Source organism: Neolamprologus brichardi, chromosome 2 (assembly GCF_056152115.1).
Source record: "Neolamprologus brichardi isolate AB-2024 chromosome 2, ASM5615211v1, whole genome shotgun sequence".
In the NCBI taxonomy this organism is placed as follows: Eukaryota; Metazoa; Chordata; class Actinopteri; order Cichliformes; family Cichlidae; genus Neolamprologus; species Neolamprologus brichardi.
Window position 1 is genome coordinate 27,566,505 of NC_142105.1, and position 17,385 is coordinate 27,583,889.

Below are 17,385 nucleotides of genomic sequence, written 5' to 3' on the forward strand. Positions count from 1 at the left end.
TATGTCATAGAGGCTCACAAAAGCACTAACATGGTCATTGCCTTAATCTCAAAAACACATTACGTATACTTGTACAGCACTTCAAGCAGGTTGATTAGATTATTCAGCTCCTTTCAGGATACTAGCATTAGAAGTGAGATGAAAGAAATATAAACTTATGGCCTAAATTCTAAATTAATTCACCAAGGAAATGGTAAAATGACATTTTGATTCATTGGCCCAAGTTATCTTATATAAATACAGAGAAAAGAGTTGTTCAGGACTGTGAGGACTGGGCATATTAACTGAGATTTGTATGAATGGATAAATACACCTCTGAAGTCATAAAATTGCACCTAATAGCATAGAAAAGTTCATATGTAACATTTTGTGTTAGCAACAAAATGCTCTAACTTTTCCCGCCCACATTTGAACGCTCCATAAAAACACACAGCTTACTTAGGGCTATCGGCACATAACATTATTTGATATTTTAAATTAATGAGAAGATGATGCGATAAGGGACAAGAAAACAAATAAAGAGAAAAAAGACAGAGGGGTGATAATGAGATGGTAATGAGACAGATGAGCTCCAACACAACTGTGGTCCCTCAGGTGAGCCCTTCTCATTAACTTGTCTGGAGACAGAACAGACTGACAAGCAGAAAGGCTGAATATCAGACACAAATGGGGGGTAGAAAGCAGAAGGACCAGAGAAACAATGACAGTTTTTAACAAGAGTGTTGAGGGTAAGAGAATGAAGCACTACATGGGTGCACAAAGGCATGCCATTTTCTAGTTCACCAGATGCTTCAGTACCATCTAATGGTAATCACACCAGTGCACATTTTACATGCACTTATTCACAGTACTGCTAGAATTTCTTTAAGATGTACCCATAGGCCATTACTAATAGCTTGCACAAGCCACTCGTGCAGTCAGTCTCTGAAGAAAGACAGTCGACTGACACTTGCATACCCTCTAGCTCCTTTGCACAGGTCTGAGCAAGCTTACAGACAAGACAGATCCAATATCACAGCAAAAAATGTTCTCACAGCTTTTCTTTGAAGACACTTTTTCACTTATAAGTGAGTCTCACTTGGAAAAACAAGCAAATCGTTAGAATTTTTTTTTTTTAAATTATCAAGTATAAATGTATACATATAATGTACGAGTCTAATGGACGAGTGTCTCTGGTTTTTCAGTGAATGCCTTACCCATTATATCCAACGCTAACTGATTTGGGACTCGTACACGAGCTGGCACAGTAGGGGGAAATAAGCTTCCTCTCTACCTCAAGCTGCTACCCAAACCATGCCCACCTGACCACATAGTGTAAAGTGAGCACAAACCAATGACCCTGCCTTGACAGAGATGCCAGCAAACAAATTCAGGTTTGATTTTTTCGTTTAAAAAAAGAATGAAAAAAAATTCAAATCATTTTCATACAAGCTACAGAAAACAAGGGAACATCAGTTAGGCACACTGTCTGAAGTTCTCCTTTCTTACATTTAACCCAGAAGGTAATAGTCCTCTTTAGATATGTTATCACTTGTGGAAATACTCTTTTTGATTTAGATGAGGGAGCTGCCAGCGCAGTGTACACAGGAGGAGCATGAGCTGCTCTATTCTGAGTTTGGACTTTGATCTCGGGATTTAAAGGGTGTTTATTGTCCCGTCCAACTGCGTCAGACATTGATGTTTCCACATGCATCTCCATCATGTAATGTTTAGAAAGGTTCAGGGTTGGAGTGCATTAATGATATGGGCTTTACATTTATTAAGAAACAATATTAAATATTACACAAGCAAAATAATCCATTTAGAGGTCACTCACCTCTAACCCTGATCCTAACGTCCAATCTTTAAACTTCAAATATCCCTTCGGAGATATGATATTTACTTCCAAGCTTTTGAAATTAAAATTATTCCTCACCAAGACAGTGACACAAATACTAACGTACATTCATGTCAGTATTTTTACATCAGTTTCATTATCATTTTTCTCTCACACTGCAAAATGCTCCATTTTAAACTCTTTTTTTCCCAACAACTTGAGGGCACATTGAATTACTAACAGGTAGTTCACAAGGGTAATAAAAATCTACAGTGCCCTAGGAAATACATTCAAGATGTGATCACTGGTAGGAATGCGGGGAAGAGTCAGATGCATATATTTTCTTAAAGCAGCATATTCCTGATCTATATAGCTTTAAAAAAAATAGACCAATAAAAATACCTTAGTCAATCACAATACCAGGCTCAAGAAAAGATAGATCCCTGAAAATAATGTTCAATGTGCTGTTTTTACTTAAGCGTCTGCACTGATGCAACTGCATTCAACAAGAAGCTTCCCCTTGGAGCAAAACTAAAAAAAAACAATTCAGGACAGGGTTTATAAATTTTATTATAAAGAGCTTACAAACTTTCAGTGGAACAAAAATATAGGTATATTTTCTAAACTATTTAAAACTGTCAACTTACCTCACACTTGATTTAGAGTTGATAAATGCTACTAAATAAACCTGTGGAGGGCATATTCAAGGTGATTAAAGAGCTAATGGATGCTTAAACAAACCTGAGCTGTGAAATAACTGCTGTGTCCTGTGATAAAACGGATACAGAAATAGGTTAATGTTGACATTTCTAGCTCATCTTTAAACACTGGCAGTTAATGAGTTGAAAATATCTCAAATACTTATCTAATATTTAAAGTATGCTAAAGCTTGCAAAACCCAGTTTCATGACTAGATGGTGGCCACTCTCCCTTGGCCCCACAAAGCAGTTAAGGTTTACACCACCATCTACTTTAGTTTTAGAGTTTTGGTGCAGTGCGTCTGACTCTTACTTTTGTAGTTGCACTTTAGGAGAAACACTGGATTACATTCTTTCCCTTTAATTCCTTATATGGCTTGACAGCTGCAGATGGCAGGACAATCCCTTGATACCAAGAGAAAGACAGAGTGAGAGAGGAATATTACTGGGGCTAGTGCCAACTGCTCAAACTGATATGGCATGGAATCACCATGGTGCTCCACTGCACTAATGTCAGTTTTTAGATTCTGGAGGGGAGCAGTCGCTCATTTCAAAAGAGCCCTTTGAGATCCCTTGTGATTCTGTGTCACTTTTCTTCTCTGGCCTGAGGATCACTGAACAAATCCTGGCTCACACATCGGTTCATCCTCCTCAGCCCTTTCCTGCCACCCACTTACATGCTTTTTAGCACTTTTCAAATTTAAGCAGCGGGTAGAATAAGGTTCATAGCTGGTGGTTGAACTTATAGACACTAGTGTACATTTGCAGTATGACATCTGTATCTCTACAAAACAAATCTTTATTTTTAAACTAGTAAAGTATGAATAAAGAGAAGAATGAAGAAAAGCCAATAGGACACCTCACCTTAAATTCTGTCTCAATGTTGGCCAGTCTTGCCAGTTCATTGCTGAGCTCGAGGGCGGTGAGCACAGGGTCTTCACTGCTGAGCGACAGGTAAGCTGCACTGGCCAGGGCCTTATATGCATTCATCCTGGAGCGTGAGTGGCTGAAGGAGTCTTTCTTCTGTTTCTCCACACATTCTGAACATTTACAGAAATAGTCATGGGGCCTTTCAATGCGAGCCCCCTTCGTCAGGAGGATGTGGACAATCTCGTATTCCTGGCAGTGAGCAGCCAGGACGATGGGTGTGATGTCATGCGAGAAGCGCGTTCCGTCTTCGTCGTAGGCGTAAAAGTCATCATCACGCATCTCTTGCTCCAAAGTGCTCAAAGCCAGCCGCAGACCTCCACCAAAAGCAGGATGGGCGAGAATGGCTTCAACGATTCTAACATAACCTTTTGAGATGGCCAAAAGGAGGCCATCACCAATCCTAGCCAAACCATCTTTCTTTAGCAGCAGTTCAGTCACTTCTAGGTGCTCGTTACCCACTGCGAGCTGCAAAGCATTCTGGCCCATGTAGTCCACACAATTAAAGTTAAGGGTTTTGGACTCTTCCAGCATCTTGCGGACCACAGGAATGTTTCCGTATTCAGCAGCATCCAGAAAACGCTCCTCTTCTGCAGTGAGGGCCGAGCCACGCTCATTGAACATATAGGCTGGGCCCCGCACTGCCTGGCGACGCCCCTTCTCCCTCAATGTTGTGTGGCGGCGCTGCATGGCTTCCACCCTGGAGACAGTAAAGACAGTTAAACACACTACATCATTAAAAAACACAATGATTATTGAGATGGCAATGCAGGTAGAACACAACAAAGGAATTCAAGACTCAGAGAAAGAAGCAACAAAGTGATGAAAAGTAAGTGACTGAAAATTAGAGCTGTGCTTAACACAGACTTCTCCAGTGACTGTACAGAAAGCACCACCAAGATGCTAGTGATTTATCTGCCCCCAGACAGATCAATAAACCCCTATAATGGGTCAAATCTCTTTGTTGGGCAGGTCAACAGCTGTGATTGCCAAAGCAGAGATGAAGCTGTCAGCTTAACTAGCTCTAGAATGACAAACTTATACTGTGTCATCCAAAGTGACCATTTGAACACTGGTGAATAAGAGTTCGTCACTTGGAAATTTGCATGGATATGGATTTAAAAATGCACATCCTGCTCTTTACAGTGTCTTTTTCTGCCTTTGTCCAACCATGCGAAGTAACACAGTGCCAGTAGATTGAAGAGAACTGCTTTTAATCATGTCCATTAGTGCAAAACAGTTTTCATCAGGACTATTGTGCTCCAACTACTTTGTTACAAATTGTCCAAATCAGCACTATTGTACTCCACCCACTGCAATTAAATTCACCGTAGCATCTGTGTCTACTGTATGATTGGACAGTCGGTGAAACCCAGATAATGAAAAAACCTTGAAACTCCCCAGAGAGAGAGAGAGATAGCAGAGGTGAGGTACCGTTTTTAAAGCCATAATTGGGTAGTATTATCCATGTACAAGACTGTTAAAGGATTTTCAATATAATGCTGCTATTATGAGTTAAATGGCTGTAAATGATACAGTGACCTTATAAATGACTAGGGGTTCAGATTCACATTAGACCTGCCAGCAAAATGGAAAAAAAAAAGAGTAATAAAAATACCATGTGAGGTTATTTTGAATTTGAGTTATTTGTAATTGTGTGCGTGCGTGCGCTCGTGCATGGGCAGAATGCAGGACATTGAATTGAAGGAAATGGTGAAAATGGAAACTTGTTCAAGGTAGAAATATACCCCAGGGGTGTCAAAGGATGTGGAACTGAGAAGATGAAGAGAGCTCACCAGGACAAATCTTGTGTGTACATGTGAGTGTGTGTATGGGTTTGGCGGGGGGGGGGGGGGGGGGGGGCAGAGAGAGACAGAGAGAGAGAGAGAGAGAGACAAATGTGACACAGTCAGTTGTGCATGTCCTTGACTGCCAATCAGTGGGAGTAAGCAACCCCCACCCCCATACAGAAACATGAATAATTACACATTAGGGCACCAGAACTTGAACAAAACCTAAATTAACAATAGCATGTAATGTAGGCTAACATTATACAGTGGCTCTAAAGAAAGTACTATCTATTAACTCCAGCACAAAAGCATCTTTTCCCATTGGTCATTGTGTGTTTTGTTGATTCAGTCCTTTACGCTGTAAGTTGTGTCTAATGTCTTCTCCACCTTTACACAAACACATACAGAGGGGGATATTCTTACAGAGATATTTGTAAACATTGGGAGGATTTCTCATAAATGAAGAAAGAGGCTGGCTGCCAGCCCATTTAGATAACCTTATAGTCAGGTAATGAATCGCCATTATCTGTCCCTCTCTAGCTCCCTCTCCATCCATCTTTGGCTGTTTGTGATTCGGCTCTGAAATAAAATTTACCGTCATCATTTTAATGTGGAACGAGAGTCACACAGACAAGAAGAGCCAGACACAATTGAGATAAACAGGCAGAGAGAAGCCATGTCTACATGTAGGTACAGAACAAGAAGAGAAATTATCAAAGCATGGCATGTGTACATATGTGTTTTGGCTTATATATCTAGGGTCTGAGACTAAATTCCTATGTCATAGAGTGGTAATTCTAAAGAAAGACAAAAAAGACTTATTGCATTTAACAAAAGAAGAAGAAGGGAAGAAAAACTGCTTTTTAAAACAAACAACATCTGACTACAATTGTCCTCTTGGAGAGTACAATATTTATCCAAGAGCTTTGGTTAAGAAGCATTTTATCCATCTATGACTTACTTTATACTGGTGTAATTTAATGTTGTTTCAAACTATTTTATTAAATCTACCCGCCTCAGTTTCATACTAAGTATACACTCTGCATTTGTAAAGTGGACATGGCTTCAAAATCATGAAGTTTAGATTCAGTGGTAATGGCACCTATTTTATTTTAATTTAATGTGATCAGACTATTCACTATAGTAATGTAAGTACTGTTTTTTTAAAATCCTGAAACTGCAGCTGTTACTGAGTCTGCCCAATTTGCTGGTGGATCCCAGTATGAGCCTCCTGCAGATCACTGAGAGCAGCTGTCCAATCACACAGCTCCCTCTTGTACTAGCAACAAAACTGACAGAAAAAGAGAAAAAAAGCAATCTTGCACCATTGCCGCGAGTATCTCTAGCACAGCAGTGGTGCTTGTTCACAAAAAACGTCTCAAACTACAGTTCTTTTGAGATCTCAGACACTTAATTGGCTTGAGTCTAGCTCACTGGATTGTAAAAGTTCAACCTGAGTCGTAGTTTGGGTGATGCACAGGTGGACAGACCAGTTTTTTGTTTTTTTTTTAAAGAAAAACATCATATGTGGCTAAAAAATGTATATTATACAAGCATTATTGGAAAACTAAGCCAAGAAGCCAAGCTCAAAGTGAATAGCTACAACATAAATTAAAAAAATAAAAATAAAAATCAAATACATGGTTGGACTGTATCTCTACAAAACAAATGTAAATGCTACTTTCTGGAGTAAATATGCAAAACCACTCACAGGTGTCAAATGTAAAGCGTTTTTACGCTTTTTACTCAAAAAGCAGCAAAAAAATGTGTTGGAAATGTACAATGAAGCATTAGCACAGAATGAAAATACAATAAGATAACTGTCACTATGAGCTTTTCAGCCAGGTAAACTGCATGAACAGTTTTTACTTGTCCTCTTTTCACACTTGAACTTTCCAGGGTTGAGGCACTAAGTCATTTATAATCTGTGCAGGCAATCAATTAGGTTAGGTCATTTACCGGTGAACTAGCGAGAAGGAAGGAAAGAAAAGATTAATCAGGTTTGAAATCAAATTTTATAGAAATGACTAATGAGTTAGTATTTTATCAGTGGGCAAACACACACACGTACACACAAACACACACACACACATCTGAGAAAAGTTACACTCTTGGCTCTGTCTCTGCTTTTGTCAACCACACACAGAGTTCAAACAGTAAATTGCCATTTTTTTTAAGATCAAAGTCGAGTTACTCAACATAATTTAATGGTAATGAGAAACAGACATGTCCAGCCTGTCTAACCAGCTCTTTCACACAAAACCTGAGCACACATGTGTCCAACATTTCACCTAGTCAGCCATCAGAGAGAGCTTCTTCCATGTTAGGCCTGTTAAGCTGGACACTGGTATCAAAAAGCCAGACCAGGGAAGATCAAAGTCCAAACTCTGAGGCCTGTTATTCTCAATATCTGATAGTCATAGCTAAGCTGGCAGTGTAACATTAATATCCATTAAGTATTGTCATTTATGTCCCACTTTTTTCCTCTGGACATTTTCTAAATTGATGCAGTGGGCTGCATGCACCAAAACTGTGCTCCTTTGTTTTTATTGAAACAATTCAATACATATGTAGTTATACAGGAAACAGCTAAACATAATTCTGTACACTGTGTTGTGGAAATCAATCTCTGCAACCTGCTCCAGCTCTGTGTCACATGCCTTAATCTGCCCCCGTTTCCTATTTAACGATCTCTGAACACAAGGAGGTAGTAAGGGCTTCACTTCCTCACATATGCATTTTGCACATACATGACTTCACAGCTTAATGGAGGTTGAGATGGAAGAGAAAGTGGCAGCTTTAGAAATTCCACTTACTGACTTACAGTGAACTAATATTTCAGATAACAGCACATCTTAGCATGTGATGTTAAAAGCACAGTAAGTTCAGATATGTCACCAATAACATTATTCAAAGCATTTATTTGAAAAGTCTGCTAATGTGCTGTCTATGCAGTGTCGGTCTGTGCCTCACAAGCTAGGTGCATCTGGTTTTGTGTCAATCCTGCCTGCCTCCACGCTTTTCAAAACTGACCTCTACTTGTTGACATTCCAGGTGGATTAAGGTTTGTGGTTATAGTTTAGAAATAAGTCCACGGACTATGCACAAGGCCAGTGATCACAGGGCACGCGAATTAATTTTCTGGCTTAATTGTATAAGGTGAGGGGGAGGACTCACGTTTGCCGGGTTTCGGAGTTGAACTCGGTGTCTATGTGCTCAACAGTGTAGTGGTTCCCATAGTCCGAGAGCTCCGGAGCCCGGTGCAGTCTCTGTCCGCGGTGCTGAAAGCGCTCAGCGTTGGCCGCTCCACGTCCCCTCCACTTGGGAAACGGGTCATCGTACTGGTCGTAGACCGCATCTATGTGTATACCTGGCCGCGAGAGAAACGGCGAGCCGGTGTCCCCGGTGCGCTGGGGGAACTTTGGCGGTGTAAAGCGTGTGGAACCCCCGGTTTCCTGGTACTCTGGAGACGGGTGAAGACACTCCGGAGAGGCGAGGTAAGGTGGGTCGGTGTCCCCAAGCAGCGGAGAGGCGGAGGAGAACAGGTCTAGGGGCCGCGGAGAGGAGGGAGATCCTCGGGGAAGTCTGAGAGAGAGAGGCGAGGAGGGAGACTCGGAGAGGTGCCCCCTCTCGCCGCTGTCGCTTTCCTCGCCCTCGTCACACATTGGGAGAGTTTCCGTCCACCATATACTTTAAAATATTTAAGCTATGTGACAGACATTTAACAGTGTTTGTCAAAGTTGCCACCGCACAAGTTTCTTCTGAGCAGCGCCGTGGCGACGAGCCAAGCCTCCACCTTTGCCTCTGAGTGCGCGCGCTAATTAGAAGGCAGCGAGTGCGCGCGCAGGGAAAAGCCAACCCTTTACAAAATGGAAGGAAAAGAAGAAGAAGAGGCAACACCATAAAGTAGCTTAACTTACACATAACACCGGCCAAGACAGACGACGACACCTCAGGGTTGCATTTGCTAATTAGCAAGTACAAATAAGCTGTAATTTTGCTTTTTAAATTTGTTTATTAAAATAAAATTTAAAAAAATCTAATTTTAGGAGTAGACGGGCAAGAGAGAGAGAGGGAGGAGAGAGAGCTTGTTTAGGATGTGAAGGGGTTAATGAGAATGCCCACCTGTTATTGACCAATTACTGGCACAATCTCATCTTGTTATTGCTTTAGAGAACAAACAAGCGAGTCTTAGCTTACAAGTAGTATCAGTGGGAGCTTTACTTTCATATAAAAAGCCATTAGTTTCTCAAGGGTTTGGCAGATATAAGGGATATACAGTCTGTTACTGTGTGTCCATTTGTGCGTGCATGTTCGGTCTTCTAATTAGTGGCAGAGACACATTAGTCACGATGGAGACTTCCTGCAAACCCACACAGACACTAACCAGTTCTAACCCAGCACTTTGATCTTAGATCATTCTTGTATTCATGCAACAAACACATCCACACACAACAAGCCCTCTTTTCTGGTGTTGGGTGGACAATAGTTAACCTACAGTCTGTGAATTATCCTGCATAAAAGTGTTATTGAGTTTTGTCAAATTAAAGAATACAAATAACAGTAACTTACCAATGCCAGTTTAAATATATACTTATAAATAATAAAAATATTTGCCTAATGATTGAATTCCTTAAGCGTGAGTTACAAGAAGATAAGCAGACACACGCTGGAGATTTATGTGTTTATCCTTTGATAACCATTAACTTTCGCACATGCTACGGGTTAACTGGCTTCTTTTAGAGGTTGAGATCGATCAACCTAATGACAGTCATATAGGGAAAATTAAAAGTTACATACCCATAACTTCCTTTTCTACAAAATTAAGAAACTAAGTGACTCATAAATATTGTAATGTCAGATTTCACATCTTTTTCACATTAGAGTAAAGGGATTAAAATGAAAAAAGCCAGTGAAGCAGCCACGCGGGAGTAATTACACACAGAAATTCAGATTTTAATGAAAGTGTAGAACTGTTACAGCACAAGCCACTCTCTTGGAAATACCAAAACATTTTTAGTTTTTTTTTTTACCAAGTAGTCTGTATGATCAACACAATGACCTTGAATGAAAGAACATTTTATGGATAATTCATTATTAGTGATAAAGCTCCTGTTTAACCTATACTTTTTGATTCAGCAGTTAAATAAAAGCTTAATTAGACAGGGATGACACTGAAATATGTGTGCATATCATTTTAAGATAAATTAAGCTACAATTGTAAACAGCTTTTTCCATTTGCTTTGACATTTACCAAAACACACATTGTAAACACACATTGTAAAAAGCACTACTGTAATATAAAAATGCTCAAGAAAGGAATGAGCAAGCATAAAAATATAAGTAACAAGTAGAAAAGCTGATTATTCAAATAACCTGCTGCAGCTTTTCACAAACACATAAATATGCAACACTCTTTTAACGTATCGTAAACAGTAGATTATCTTTTTGGTTTTAAAAAAGAGGCATGATGTAATGCCTCTGCATGGGTTTGAAATTGCCTGGCCTCAGCCCAATCACTGTGTCACTGCAGGTGTTTCTATTGTCTGTCAGAGGCAGAACTCTTGCTGTGAAATCACTGATTGGGAGTGTTTAGAAAAGCCACATAACTGTGTAAGAGCGATTTGGTGTTCCATTTGATTCAGAGTGAAACTACGATTTCAAAGTAAAGGACACAACTCGCTAACAGTGAGTTTAACAGTATATTAAATGCTTATGTAAACTCCAGTGCGTAGATTTAAGATTATCTCCTCACATGTTCAAGATAAACAGACAAAGACAAAGATGAAAGGCAAACAGACAGCAATACAGAAGTTTGATTGAATTACATCTTGCAACAGAACAAAGGCCAAGTATGATCATATTAAAACACCAATCCAGTTCCTCCCAGCAGCCCAAACACTCTCCTTTCATTTTGCACAGTTGCAAAATTACAACTCCTTCCTTCATAAAATCTGACATTGTGCAAGTGACCAAACTGGAAATAAACCTATCCAAACACGCCTTAGCTAAGATGCAATGTTACAACAGCCCAATTTTAACAAGCTCCACTTTTAACAAATACTACTTCTAGCAGCCAAGTCAGTCCAGTTTGTTGGACAAGCTGTCAGGAGGTCTCCATTCTCTTGTGACAGGGGATGGCAGATGTGCCAGTTTGATGATGCCAGGCATCTCTTACTGTGTTTGAGTTATAGAATAAATGTTCTCAGTCTGGGCTCCACATCTGACAGCTGTTCACCTCTGCAAACCCGTGGCATCTGGAGAGAAAGTCCACTGGAAAGAGTTGATAGTTTCCAAAACCTTGAGCTGCTTCTAGCATTGGCTGAAGAAGGTAAATTGCAACCCTGCTGCCCCATCAGGTCATTATTTCCTCCCTCTTCGGATAATTAGAAGGTAGCAGACCACATTAATTTCTGCCACTCAGAATGTCTGAATACATTTTTAAGGATCTCCGTTTTCTGTCTGTACATTTTAAAATCATAAGCTCTCATTTATTGGCATGTTTTACTTTGGGTATACTTACAAATAGCAAAACCATAGATTATATAAATATAAATTAGAAGAGCACACAAACTAAAATATAGAAAGGTAATCCATACTGTTTAGACATGCACATTCACAAGATTTGATCCTGAAAAAAAATGTCACATGTCCACATTTAACATATATGTTCATACACAATGGTAGAACATCACATACATATATTCAGGTGAACAATATACATTCACCCATCCATCATCTTTTATGCATTTTAATGCATAGAGGCATTTTTGGCACCTCGGAAAAAGGCTTTGGCCAGAGCAAAAGGTCAGTTATCAGTACTGTATTAAAATATTCATAAATAAAAAAATCACGACAATCAATAAAATACACAGATTTATGTCAAATTCATAACACAGCCACTGGTTTCACAGTGTCTTTATCTTTGTAGACACCTCTACACTGCATCTTTGAGTAAAGAAAGACTTGCATTTACTGAACGAGCTTGCTATTAAGAACGTTTGACTGTTTTTCTTTTCCTTCCTCTTTCTTTCTCCCTTTCCTATCCCTCACTCATGTCTGTCCCGTCTGTAACAACTGAAAAGAAAAGAAAATAAATAATAAAAACAAAGGTCGATCAAATGGACCAATACGGCAATGCCATGATGATCCATTTGGCAAAATAAATCCATTGGGTATCCTTGTTGGTCTTCAGACAACAATTCTGACGGCTAAAGAACCAAATGGGACAGGCAAAAAAAAAAAAAAGAAAAAAAAAAAAAGAACGTTTGACAGCAAAGAGCAGCAATTTTTCTTATTTTTGAAAGTACCGACATCTCTGCTAGAGAGCATGATTTACATCCTACAGCTGCAAATGTTTCTAAGCCTGTAAAGGAACATTAGAGATTTCTCAATTAATTTTCCAAGTTGGCACTGGATATCTCAATATTTATGCAAAAGAATGCCGTTTCCCCCACATTTGCAGTGCTTTTTGATGCCTGGGCATAACCAGCTAAATGCTAATCTGCCAGAAGATGATACAAATTAAATATGTCATCAATTTGTTTAGCAGAGACAGTTTGTCTGAACATTTTGCATTGGAAGGCAGTTTGAAGATATATTCAATATAAACTTGTCATGTTGATTACAAACATAACCTATACATGTTTGCTAATGCAAATTAGCTGCATGTAAATGTATTTGTTATAAGACAGTCCAAATCAAAAACACACAGAAGAGTAAACGATGACAAACATCAATCATTCAGTGGGTTCCAGTGTCTTTTCCCATCCCTGTGTACTGAACAGTCACCTCTTTTTTTCACACCCTGTCATCTGCTCATTCCCTCACTGTCAAACACGCTCGCTCTCAGCTGTTTGGGTTTTTTTTTTTGTCTTAGTTCACTTTTTTTTGTCCACTCTGATCTCGGTATAAGACTTGGTCACATTTGGTTAGAATCTAGACTTCTCAGATTTGCTGAAGGTGCTTTGGGTTGAGTGGAGTGAAAAGTGATTAAAACATGAAAGACACAATAAATTACTTTAAGATAATGTAAGAAGCACAAAGTTCAAAGTCATTTTTCGAGGTCCTTTATTTTTGGTTTTAACATTCTGTTCTATGTGGTAGGAAATTGAATCTATGGGTTAAAGAGGGAAGAAATTGCCAATAAAAGTCATCAGCCCTAATCAGACCTCACTGTTCGAGCTGTCTATGTGATTGATTGGGGCTAAAAGTGGTACAATCGTGCTGCCTGTCACAGGTAAACAAGGCCAGACTGCCAGAGGCTTCCTGTCTTTGTGAATTCACTGGGCAAAACTGACAGTGTTAATGTGTCAGAGGAGGAAGTGCACAAAAGGCAACTGCTTACACCCTCCATTGACCTCATGATAGTTTTATTGGTCACTGAGTCAATCACCCACCATTCCATCAATGGAAGCAGCACTCTAGCAAAGACACAGCTTTTTCTTTATCTTACTTGAATATTTGCTTCTCTTGCTCTCCTCCAACCAGCGAGATCTTTCACAGTTGAGTTTGTTAATAGCTGGCAGATAATGGAGTCAATGCATACTCTATGCATATTTTATTGGTACAGAGCAGCTGGAAAGGCACTGAAATGTTTAAAAGTCTGCTTCCAACTAGCCTTTATTAAAGACATCAGATGCTGTGTAGTTGCATGCAGCTGTCTAAACCACACGCATGGACACAAACAGGCAAAACAATGCAAATTAATTCAAATAAATGCTCTAAGAATAATTTCTTCTCCTAGTCTGTTTCTCCTGTTATTGCACACTGTGAATATACGCTTATTGTTAACCAAGATGTTCTGAATTTTCAGTTTTATATACTGTGTGTACTCATGGCTATTTATCCTTTAAAAGCAATCATATTCATGGCTCCCAACAAGCCAAACTCCCTGCATAGAGTGTAATGCCAGAATGCAGGCGATATGGAACTAGCTGACAAATACATTTATTTACAACCTTGTGGTTGTTACTTTGTGTGAAATGTATTCAATGCTTCAGTGCATTTAATACATTTCCATCTTGATCCCCATCTCTAAGTCGTTATGGAATAGTGGGAGCAAGTATTTTGTGGTTCAACAATTTCTATGTGTGCGTGTGTTTTTGTGAGTATCTGGCCTTGGGAGGTTCAAATTTAGCAGATGGTGGAACTGAAAGGGAGCAGTAAAAACCTTAATTTAAGCTGCGACAAGGGAAATGGAGCCTTCTCATGGCCAAACTGGGTGCTGACATTGGGTCTCTGGTGGTGTCAATAGATACTTGCTGCATTCTCCAAAGTCTGGCATTTCTCTTTCTCATTATCTAAGACAAAGGACCTAAAAAGTCAATGATTTGAACCGACACAATTGAAGTTGAATTTCCTTGCTCTTTACGGTAAATTGAGCCTCTGAAGGTGTCTTCTTGGTTCAAAAATCAATAATGAAGGTTATCTACAAATATCATTTTAAAGTAAATGTGCTGACAAGTAGAAACATTCTCATTTGATCTGACTGATTTTTGTCCCTCTGAAGTTGTGAGTTGTAACAAACTCTAACTAGCAATCCATATAAAGTGGGGACTGCAGAGTCATTACCTCATACAGAGAAGATCCATGGAACTTGCCATTAATTATCCCCACCAGTGACCTGTGCTGGGACAATCAACACAGTCTCTGGCACTGGGTCTGCTCCCTCTGCTTAACAGCTGGAGAGCCGAATGCACCCACTGTGTCATCTTGAGTGAGAGGAGCCCCCCTACTAAGTAAACAAATCACCTGTGCTGAACTTAAATGAAAATGTTCTGAGGTCTACTTCGGTAAAAAACTAATTTCCAAATCTTTATTGGCTGCACAGCAAGAGTTAAGGCCAGTGTAAGGCTAAAAGCCTGTGAGGAACACTTGAATACAGTAGGTTCAGAAGAAAGCATAACTCCTCTTTAATTCTTAATGCTTGTGATAGTGCAAATACAGCTGAAATCATCCATTTTTTAAATAAATGAAAGTATAAATAAAACACTTTAAAAAAAAAAAAAGATGATACTGCCATCAAAAACTGAAAACACACCCTCCATAAATCCATAAACTGATGACAGGATATAAAAAGTGAGACTGAAAGATGCCGCTTTTCTTAAACAAGAATAGCAAATGAGGTAGTATTCAGCAGTTTTCTGATGTGAGGCCATTTTCCATTTGTCTATATCCATACATATATAAAGAAATGTACAGTTATACCAAGGTGAAATGGCTACAAGACTTGCCTATTTCCCCTGAAACGAAAAAAGGAATAAATGACTTGGGTAATAGTTTTAAAATCTCACAGGAGACCAGTATGTACGCCTACAAACACACAAACATATATAATCTAAGCACTAGAAGGGTGAGTTATTGACCCAAAAGGAATAGATTTGGGTGCAGAATTACTTAAACTTCCCACATCAACATTCTCTGTTTCCCCACAACATATCCCACCTACAGCAGCATGCCGGTTCTCTTGCTCTCTCCCTGAACTGTAAATGACTTCACAGTACATCCACCTCTAACCCCCTGGTGAACCCACACAAGCCTCACCAGTGCCTTGTTACACATCAGGTTTCTTTCTCAAACCCCTTCACCTCAGTCTCACCCAGCTTTGACAACCATGGGAAATCCATGCTGTAAATCGAAAAAGGTCCTGAGGGAATGATGGGCCTGGTTAGATTTCCCCCTTTAACTTCTTTGTTTAGAGCGTAAAAGTGACACAAAACTGTGACAGGACTGAGGGCTTTTTCATGATAATTTATATTGATAAAAAAAGTTACACGCTAAATGCATTTATTAGATTAGAGAAAACACACACACAAAGAAAAAATATGAGTCCCTCCCACCCAACTGATTGACATTACCAATTCATTTCTTTTGCATTTAACATACTAATGAGGATAGGCACAGATGCTGTCAGCTACTAAGCTACTATCTGACATTTTATGTAGCTGCAGAGATGGTTCAGAAAAAAGAATATTTAAAGCTCAGCAGACTGGCGCTTTTTTTTCTTTTACATTTGTTTTAGACAACAATGTGGTTCTGAGGTACAGATGAGAAGCATAAACTACATCAGGCTGTGGTTACATAAACATACTTTTTATCCATACCTCCATAGAGGGGATGGAAGGAATTTCTAATATATTTAAACAAAATGATGACAGAATTATCCTCAAACTGAAACACATGCATAATTTCTAAGTGCAGGTTTCCAGAGGCATGTGGATTTTTGCTTTACATTAAACTTTGCCATGTGGGGTATAGCTAGGTAACAATGGTCATTCCAGCTTGCATGGAGAGCTACAAACTGCAAATACAGTATACCTTTCAGGAAGCAGCTAATGTAATAGTTTCTACCTGCCCAAGTATGAGTGGGATAATATCACTAGATAACTGCGAGCTTATGAAAAGCTATCATTCAGCAAAATTTCATAAAAAATGCTGTAAAAATAAAATGTTGATGTTGTAATAGTCTCTTCATTTCAACAGTCTGGGGGGGCGGGAATCCTGCAACTGAGTATGAATGGGTGTTATGGTGGTTCAGTAGTTAGCACTGTCACCTCACAGGAAGAAGGATGTGTGTGTCTCTTGGTGGGTGTTCTGCCACTGACCAAAGACATGCCTGCTGGGTTGCTTGGAGATTCCAAATTGACAGTTTGTGTGGATGTGTGTGTGGAGTGATGTCCTGACTAGGGCGTAGCATGCCTTGCACCAGAAGACAGCTGCACAGTCACCAAGGTCCATAGATCGAACTAACTGCTGCTTCACAAAATACCATGGTCCAGGGGTGGCCAGGTTTAATTTTTCTGTTTAGTTGATTTTGCTCACTTACTGTTTTATGGAGGGGATGCCCAGGTCTCATGTGGTTCTAGTTGGAGTATTCTGCTTCCCTCACTTCCCCACTTTGTGGCGTTCGGGCCTATAATAGGATAAGGCGAAAACCTTTTATTTGCCATTTGCACACATATACTAGGTCTGGGTACATAGGAAGTGTTGTGCAGAACTGAAAGTCAGGGTCAAATAAATACAAACAAAGACTGTTGTCTTCTGAGACTCCTTGTCAATAAAAGCTGTGAGTCTACTTCTATATAGTCCTGCAGGGATTGTTGCCTCACCTGGCTATGACACAATAACAGATTTTTTTCTTTAATCAGTAAAG

The 17,385-nt window shown here is 39.5% G+C and overlaps 1 protein-coding gene across 1 annotated transcript in view; it reads right to left on the reverse strand.

Annotated features, from left to right (window-relative positions):
• trpc7b (transient receptor potential cation channel, subfamily C, member 7b) overlaps positions 1 to 9,015 on the reverse strand; it is a 55,322-nt gene extending 46,307 nt beyond the window's left edge. The window contains exons 1-2 of the mRNA XM_006781406.3: positions 8,409 to 9,015; positions 3,379 to 4,141 (exon numbers count right to left, since the gene is read on the reverse strand). Of these exons, the coding sequence (XP_006781469.2) occupies positions 3,379 to 4,141; positions 8,409 to 8,896 (1,251 nt within the window). The 5' untranslated portion in view covers positions 8,897 to 9,015. The remainder of the gene's footprint in view (positions 1 to 3,378; positions 4,142 to 8,408) is intronic.
• Between the last annotated feature and the right edge of the window lie 8,370 nt (positions 9,016 to 17,385).